The sequence below is a fragment of the Lissotriton helveticus genome, chromosome 11, assembly GCF_964261635.1.
Source record: "Lissotriton helveticus chromosome 11, aLisHel1.1, whole genome shotgun sequence".
NCBI classification, from domain to species: Eukaryota; Metazoa; Chordata; class Amphibia; order Caudata; family Salamandridae; genus Lissotriton; species Lissotriton helveticus.
In genome coordinates, this window is record NC_136072.1 from 1,095,990,450 (window position 1) to 1,095,999,559 (window position 9,110).

Sequence of the window (9,110 nt, forward strand, 5' to 3'; positions counted from 1 at the left end):
AACTTGTCTCATCACCCCTGGCATGAATCCCACGTCGGATGTGATCTGACCAGCACCCAGGTGGCTACCTTAGAGGTTGCGCCCCTGGTTGATGCGCTGCCAGGAAGTGAAAATGCTCCCAGGAGTAAGAAACAAAGGCCCGGACAGAAAGGAGGTGACACCTCCCTCCCGGACAGGATGGCTAGTGAAGTGGCATATCAAGGCGGTAAGCTTCAAAGCTTACACGGCCTCTGATATGCATCCAGGATACTTCCCAAAGGAGGAAACACCCATCCCCCTGCCCCTAGGCACGTGTCGAACCGCGCTGGCAGAATAATTATGTAATCAGGAGGTGTACACCCCCAGACAGCTAGGCAAGTCCCTAGGGTGGGCTACCTGGTCTGTACAGCCATGGAAGGTTTCTGCCATTTTTAAAAGTGGCAGAATAGAGAGTTCTGGGTAGAAAAGGTAGCAGACACGCCCTGCGCTCCGCCCCCTAAGGGGCAGATTAGATCCATGGGCTTCTTGCACTCACACCACTAACGCCCTAAATCTAAGATTTAAGGGGCACCTTTGACACCAGAACCTCAGATCTGATACAACTTGCAACAAACCACAAAGAAGAGACCCGAGTATGCGACTTCAGGACCTGCACAAAGGTGCAATATTCTGCACCTGTGGCAACCACCCTGCAACTGCATGACTGTGACTTGTCCCAGATAAAAAAATGGTTCAGCTACATAGAAGGACCCCTTTAAGAGCCAAAGACAACTACAGACTCCCTTGGACTAGTGGCAGTAGTCTCCTGCAGCCCGCAGGTATAAGCACGTTCCCAGAACCAAAGAATCCTTGGCCATTGGGCCCTCAGAGGGATCACACAAAAGTAGATGATCCAGTGCATTGTGTGAAACGTAGTCCTGACTGCCAGCAAGTTTCAGGAGGCTACCGTTTCCCCCCATACCTCCGGATGTCAAAATATCTTCATGCTGACCTTATGACTAAAAAAGGCTTGTTGGTGGACAGTTTGGCTACCTTCACTCAATACTGTAACCCAAGGGAACTCAGCAGCACCTTCAAACGACTTCCTCAGTGGCCCCGTTGTTGACTGTTTGCATCTGTCTGAGCAATAAGGCCAGCTCCCCCGCGGCTCCTGCTTCAGCACCAGGGAGGGCAGACCAACTCTGCGCCCTACGAGCCAGGTAAAATTCAACTAACTGTTGTGGCCTGATCCTGGGACCTTCATCACTTGCCCCCGCCCCCCACCCCCAGTGGGTTCCATGCAGCTTGACCTGCAAGTGACCATTGACCCTTAATGTTACCGTTTTGCAGTATTGAATTGTACTGATTTTTCCGTCTAAAATCCATAACTCTGATTATATTTATTCAATTGTGTTCCTTTTGGTGTTTCAATTTGCATAAAAATCTGCCTTATTTTCTATAAACTGGTGTCTGATTTCTATCGGGTCATGTTAAGTACTTATCGTTCATTTTTTTTTCTTTTTTTTTTTATTATAAATTTTTATTGCAAGCAAGACAGATCATATAGTGACATTTTTACAAGCAACCAAAAAAAATTATATAACACATTTCAATATAAGCTTGAAATCAATCAAATTCATACATAGGTGATAAAGATCCGATTGTGTACTACATTGTTTCCCCCTGGATCCACTGTTGGACCGGTGCCCATATTTTCTGACCTTCGTGTCTTTTTTTCCGCCCTTTTGTTGCATATATAGCATGTTCCAAATTATACATAGCTAAGAAACGAGCCCTCCAAGTAAAAAAGGATGGAGGGTCTTGGCTAATCCATTCTTGAGTAATACAAGCACGTAAGGTAGACATAGCAATAAATAACAGCTTTCTATTATCATCTCCTATTTTTGTTGAGGACACCCCTATCAGTACTAATTCTGCCATTAGGTTTACAGAGATTCCCATTAATACAAAAAGAAAAGATTGAATTTCAGAAAGTAGTAAAGTTAATTGTGGACAACCCAAAAACATGTGCACTGCATTCGCAGCATCCAATGCACATCTATTACATGATGTTCCTTTAACCGCCCCCATTTAGAAATTTTTTCAGGGGTGTAGTAGAGATCAAAAAGAGCCATGTAGTGCTGTGTGCGGGATCTACCAGACAATAAAATGGAATTAGCCAAGATAATAGAGTCTTCAATCAATACATTATCCACACCAAGCTTCTTGTCCCATCTCTCTTTTACCAGTGATAAGTCATCTGAATAAGATGAAATCAATAAGTTATAAAAAAAGCCAATTTTTCTTTTAACATATAAACTATCAATCAGTGGGATTTTCTGAAGACCATGGCGTTCCTGTGGGGATAGTGTTTTAAGAAAGCTATGCAACTGTAAATATTTGTAATAATCTAGGGCAGTAAGATTAAATTTACGTTGAAGGTCCGAAAAAGGAATCACATCATTATTCTGCCATAAGTTGCCAATACAATTAATACCCAGATTACGCCATTTTATCATAATATGATCTCTAAAAATTGAGGGAAAAATATATTGAGATGACAACGGGGTATAACTCACAATTTTAGATATGCCCAGATGTCGCCTAATTATGTTCCAAACCCGATATGCTGCAATTATAGTCTTGAATTTGGTTTTCTTGTAGTAACTGGGTTCTACATTTTTAAGCAAACATCCACGGGCCTCAGCCCCTAAAGCAAATTCATATATCGAGGGGGTATGTGCCTCCAAGATTGGTGCTTTACAGCCTACAATTAAGGGATTAATAAATTGCAAAACAGATGCTAAATAATAGAACAAAAAATGAGGAACCCCCCAGCCTCCTCTAGCTTTCGGGAGAATCATTTTTTTATAGGGTCTACGGTGACGTTTATAGCCCCATAAAAATCTCCCTGCCATCCTATCAAGTTGTTTTAAGAAATCTAGAGGAAATTCTAACGGCACCGTTCTAAATAGATATAATAATCGAGGCAATATTATCATTTTTAATACATTATTCCTTCCATAAATAGATAGGTGTAAATGGTCAATGCGCTCCAATGTAGAGTTAGCTTTTTTTAGAATAGGATCAAAATTAATTTTTGGAATATCGGACACTGGGGTTGTAATCTTGATTCCCAAATATGTGGCAGTAGGAACTATATTAAGATGTGGTGGTGGGTTCTGCCCTACATATAGTGTTTGCGTCTTCGAGAGATTAAGCTTGTATCCAGAGAAAGCCCCCAAACGAGAAGCGAGTTCCTCGATCTTTGGCAGTGCCTTTGAAATATCTGTTGTGAGTACAACCACATCGTCTGCATAGGCAAGTGCTCTGTAAGATGTACCCGCAACCTCCACTGGAATTATATCTTCTGCTCGATTCAATTCACAAAGGAAAGGATCAATATATATGGCAAAAAGGAGTGGAGATGAGGGACATCCTTGCCTAGTGCCTCGATGAATAAACAAGGGGGAGGATTTATTAACCCCAATTTTGACGGAGGACGTTGGTGATTGATATAAAGCCCCTAATGCCACTATCATACGCGGGCCAAACCCTTTAATTGCAAGTAAATCCCAAAGAAAGGGCCATGCCACCCTGTTGAATGCCTTCTCGGCATTCAACAGGGTGACTCCTAAAGGTGTATTTGTACCCTGTGCCCAGTCCATCAGGGCAATGACCCTGCGGACATGGTCCGTGGTGTCCCTGTTAGGGATGAACCCATGTTGAAAGCCCGACACTATAGATGAGATTATCGTTCATGTTGTACTCTGAAACGCATAATACATGTTCCTCTAGTAAAACCTGACTGCTCTGTGCCACACTGCCAGAACTGAGCTAGGGATTTATTGGTGTGAATCCAAAGGACCTATTTTGGGGTATTGTAAGAGTAATGCATAGAGAAGCCCAACCAGTCTCACATACATAAGATTCCACTTTCCTATAAGTCAGATGTGCAAACCTCTTGACTCAAAGGATCTTCAGGCTTCTGGGAGAGCACCAAAGCTTTTTCTGAGTGACGGTAGAACCCATAGCTCAATCACAATGGTGGTGGGCCCCACAGCCCAAACAGAGGGCATGAGGCCCTGGACCAGGTCAAAGGGAATGGACCTAAACCAAATCATGAGGCATTGGACAGAAGGCTGAGTCAGAAGCATGGGGCAGAAGGCTGAGTCAGAGGCATGGGACAGAAGGCAGAGTCAGAGGGTTTAAGACCAACAACCAGTCACAGTTCATGGTCTCAAAATCAGTAGGGAGCATCGAAGGAAGGGGCCAACATTAAATAAGCAAAGGATATGTCCCACAGAAAGGAAATAGTAACTAGTGAAAGACAGTTCAGGAGAAGTGGTTCAAAGGGCATAGCTCTAAGGTACTTGTAAGAACAGGCTGTCATGTAACATAACATAACATGTCTATTTGTAAAGCACACAATATTACCCGTAGGTGTCTTGGCGCTGAATAACAGATGTTTATTGTTACCCAACTCGATGGTACTCATTTTATCGACCTATTTTTCTGGATAGAGTTCCCCTCACCTGGCCCTTTAGCAACCAGACTGGTCAGCTTCCCCTTGAAACAGCTACCCTCTAGTGATCGTAACTTCTCCACTGAAGCCCAACAGTAATGCCAAGCAATAGCATACAAAGAGCCCCATCGTCATATTGAGAACCCCCACCACAAAGAGTTGTACAGTTATGCCAAGGAACTCCACCACAAGCACTCCCACAGCTGTGCCTGAAAGTTGTGCCACAAAAGCCCCAAGCCACAAGAAGCCCTGCATCCATGCCAAAGACCTTCAACACTAAGATTCCTCTTAGCCCCACCAGAAGGAGCAACAGCCACGCCAACTAGCTCCACTCCAAGAAGCTACAGCAAGGAACAATTCCACAAAAAACCCTACATCCAAGACAAGGCGCTACACACCAAGGAGCTCAACGGTATGCCAAGACACTCCAGAGCCTTGCAAAAGTGCTGCAATTTAATTCCATTACTAAAGCCACACGTAGCCCTACAGCCAGGCCATGAAGCGCTGTCACAAGAAGCTCCACAGCCATGTCAGTAGACCAAATACACCAAAAAAGAGTCCATAACCATTCTGGGAAGCTCTAACACAAATACAGCTGTGCCAGCAGGTCAACCTCAAACAATGAAAAGACCATGAAATGTAGCTGTGCCATAATGTATCACCACACAACCATAGCAAAAAATACTCTTGCAAGAGGTTCAAGGAGCATAAAACAGAACACTACCATAAGCCTCAGAGCCATGTCAAAGGGAACCAATACAACCCAGCCAACAACTAAGCTAAGAGCTCTAGTGAGACACTCCAAGACCTTGAGATACTCATGAGTTGGTTTTGTTTATTGGGAAATTTATAAAGATATCTCTATTTATAGTGGAGTACACACAGGGCTTTAAGTGGGCCGGGTCTCAAGGGGTCTGAGCACGGGCAGTTTTTAAAGGGGGGCTCGAAACGGGTCTCTATCGGGCTCTGTTTCGAGCCCTGGCACAGACAGTCCTTTTTTTTCCGGACTGCAGTGACAGCAGTTTGCTGTCACTGCAGTCCGGATAAAAGTGCCAGGGTGCAAAACAGCCCGATAGAGACCCATTTCGAGACAGCATGCACATCAATGTGCGCTGCTCACTTCTCACTAGTGGAGATGTTACGGCATGACATCATACCAGGTGAGCGTTGTGGGGGAAGGGAAATCTTTTAAAGAGTCATTTTCTTTCTGGATTTCCCTTCTCTTTCTCAAACGCAAGAGCAGCAACATTGTGGTAGGGTCACCAGGGCTTTAATTTGAAGCTTTTTCAATATTATATGTAACAAGCCATAGTTGCAGCTTATTTATCTTATGCAACTAATAACCATTGACAAAGCCAATAGTCCTTACTTGTTGTAGGTATGATATTACTTGTTGTATCACATATCAGGATGCAATGACAGACACAGCAAAATACAAGTCGGGTGGCACACTATGCTAAACACAGATTTTTAGCATGTTTTAAAGCCACACCCCTAATTACACTGGCCACGCCCTTTTGAGAGACACCCCAGTTGTTTCATCCCACTTAAAGCCCTGAGTACACAGTACAAGGCAACAGTGATATGTAACCACAGTGCAGGGTTTCTGGAGCAAGTGGGATGTTTACAAAGCAGAGGCTCACACTTTTGAGTTATAGTTGTGAGAGATTCTAACATTACTGGATGATCTAATGTCATATGACAGTAATATAACTAGAAGCTCACTATCACTATAGCCTCTAGTTGTAGAATACACTCCAGCACACTAAGATAATGTAACGTCAAAAGATGTCTCTGAGGTCTGCTATCACAGGAGGCAACTACATTGTCAGATTCACCATGTTATATCATGAGCTACTCTATTGCCTATAGTTTATAAATACAGCTTAGTCACCAGTCTCTTACTTCTTAGATGTTGAAATGAATCGTCTGGCTGTAAGCTCTTTGAGGGTGAGTAGTCTACCTTAACTCCCCCCAAAGCTGCAAAATAATTTCAGCACTGACTATAAGTGCACCAAGGACTTTTTCTAATAATGCCACCCAGGTTGCCCGTTTTTCTTCGGGAGGCAGCAAACTGGACTTACCTAAGCTGATGGCTTGATATGCGATTTCTGGGTCGTGCACAAGGTCACACAATGCCATGAGGGCCCTTTGCCTTGTCAGCAAGTTAGCATTCTGAAGCTCCTCGTTCAATTTCGGCAAAGCCCGCTCTCCAAATGCAATGGGGGCTTTGGTGGGGTCAATGTTCGGTGGCAAGTTTTCAGAGATAATAGCATGAGCCATTCTAGATGAGGGTTAGTCAAGCAAAGGGACAAGACTAGAGGAGCCAAAAAGAGTGGTGAAAAGGATGAGAGGGGCTGAACAGTACCTCCCACTTGCCTTAAAGTATGTTGAGGCGACCATGCAAATGTAAAGCACCCCTTAAGGTTTTCTTGAAAGTAAAGGACTTTAGATCAGTTTGAACCTCTTCCTGGCATTGACCACCCCTTGAGCACTGGTCTCTGCTTCGATTATTCCTAGAACTCGCCCCTATAGCCCCTGGTTTTTAATTTGTGGGCCTCACACCAGGGCCTCTACTCTTATTCCTGTGCTTCTGCACCCCCCTTTGTAGCCCCGAGCCTTTGCACGCTCAGGACGCTTTCTATTCCTGGGCCTTTGCCTATCTTCTTCGGGGCACTCTTCACCTTACGCTTAGGAACCTTTCCTCTGTCAGTCCTGGGACGCTGCAACACCTTGGTCCTGGGACTCTGTGCCCCCTTAATCCCGTAACTCTCTGTTCTTGAGGGCTGGCGACTCTGGGTCGTCTTAGTCCCGAGACTGTGGACCCCCTTAGTTGTTGGGCTTTGGATCCTCTTACTTTTTGGACTTTGGGGCCTCTTAGTTCCAGGACTCTGGGTCCCCTTAGTTATAGTTATGGTGAGCTGTGATTCCTTAGTTCTAGGAATTCGTTTCCCCTTAGTCCTTAAAGTCTGTGCCCCTAAGGTCCTTGGATTTGATCCCCCCTTGGACTTGGGACTCAGTGCCCCCTTGGACTTGGGTCTCGGTGCCCCCTTGGTGTTTGGCTTTTGTGCCCTCTTAGGATTTTGACTCTGAACCCTCTTGAGAGTCTGAACTCCCTTAGTCCTCGGACTCTGGTCCCCCCTAGGCTTTGGACTCTGTACCTCCTTAGTCTCAGTCTTGAGGCTCTCTCCACCCTTAGACCTCCGACTCTGGGAATCCTTAGACCGTGGACTCCGTGCCTCTTTCACAGTCGGGCCCGGTACCCCCTTAGCCTTGGGTCCCTTTGGCCCCTCAGTCTTGTGACTCTGTGACCCCTCAATTTTGTGACTTTGTGGGCCCTTCGACTTGGAACCCGTTCCTCATATAGCCCCAGAATTCCGCACAGGACAGTTCCTGACTTCTACTCTCCGTTGACTCCCTACTTCTGACCATCCACGCCTTTGACTCTGGGTCCCCAGATCCACTCTACCCTCTCAGTCCCGGCTCTCTGCTCCCAGTGTCCCCTCCCGAGTCCCGGGCTTCTGCGTTCTCTCCTAGCCACGCCTGCCTCTGACGGGCAGCGCTGCTCCTCGGCCCGGAGCCCCTGGGATGCTCTGCCCGGTGCTGCCTGGACCCCGGTTCCACAGGCGCTAGCGACGGTTCCGTGAGACAATGCGCCCTTAGCAACGACGTTGTCTTACGCAGGTCACGTCATCATCACAGAGGCACGTGCATGTCGCAGTGCTGCGCCTTGGTGCAAAGCTACGCTGGCCGCACTTGCCTGGTGTTGCCTGGATCCTAGTTCCACAGTTGCTAGGGACTCGTTCCGCGCCCTTAGCAACGACGCTGTTTTACGCACATCACGTGATGATCACAGAAGCACGTGCTTGGCGGAGAGCGCAGGTTCCCTTGGGGGAGGCATGAAGCCATGAACAGCTCTGCTGGGTGGCACGTTGGGGTTATGGAACATGCATATGGGCCGCTGCGCCACATAAGGGGGCCATCTGAAGGTTCTTAGGAGAGGGAAGTTGGAGTAGGACGGCATCGAGACGGCATCTAGGGCACGCCACGAATAAGGATATTTTAGGCATTCTGGGCATGGAGAGGGAGCATCTGAAGCACAGCAGGCAAGGGTGTCTGGGTCAGCTGCGACAGTTGTTGGGGTATTATTAGAGGTGGGCGAGCCACAAGGAAGAGAGTGACCAGATCCCTGACTTCTTGGATAGCTGCAGGAAGGACCTTACGTATGTCTCAGTGAAGCTCCCAGTTAAAAGTTTTCCTAGACTCAGAGGTAAGAGTTGCACAATGTGCTGCACATGCATGGGTTGCAGTTATGATGGGTGTAAAGCACAAAGTGGTCACTGTTGATGGAGTGACACTTTATTCTTGTCTACAGGACTCCAGCTGAAGCCCTGGCAAACAGCAAATAAAAGAATGAGGAAACATTGACCCAGTAGGTCATTACTAAAACAACCACTAACTAGACACGACCTTAACACTGTTTCCAAAGGCAAATGGAATCTTGAGGTTCTATACAGACTTAAGAGGCATATCATTTGTGGTTTTTACCTCTGAGGAGAGCAATCTGTTGTTGGCATTTCCACACATATTTTAGCAACTGTAGCTTTGTTGTCTTTATATTGCCATT

General features: G+C 46.0%; 1 protein-coding gene across 2 annotated transcripts in view; it reads right to left on the reverse strand.

Annotated features, from left to right (window-relative positions):
• RSPH14 (radial spoke head 14 homolog) overlaps positions 1-8,137 on the reverse strand; it is a 551,562-nt gene extending 543,425 nt beyond the window's left edge. For both annotated transcript variants that reach the window (XM_078667753.1, XM_078667752.1), the window contains exon 1: positions 6,568-8,137. In XM_078667753.1, coding sequence (XP_078523879.1) covers positions 6,568-6,766 — 199 coding nt within the window. In that variant the 5' untranslated portion in view covers positions 6,767-8,137. The remainder of the gene's footprint in view (positions 1-6,567) is intronic.
• Between the last annotated feature and the right edge of the window lie 973 nt (positions 8,138-9,110).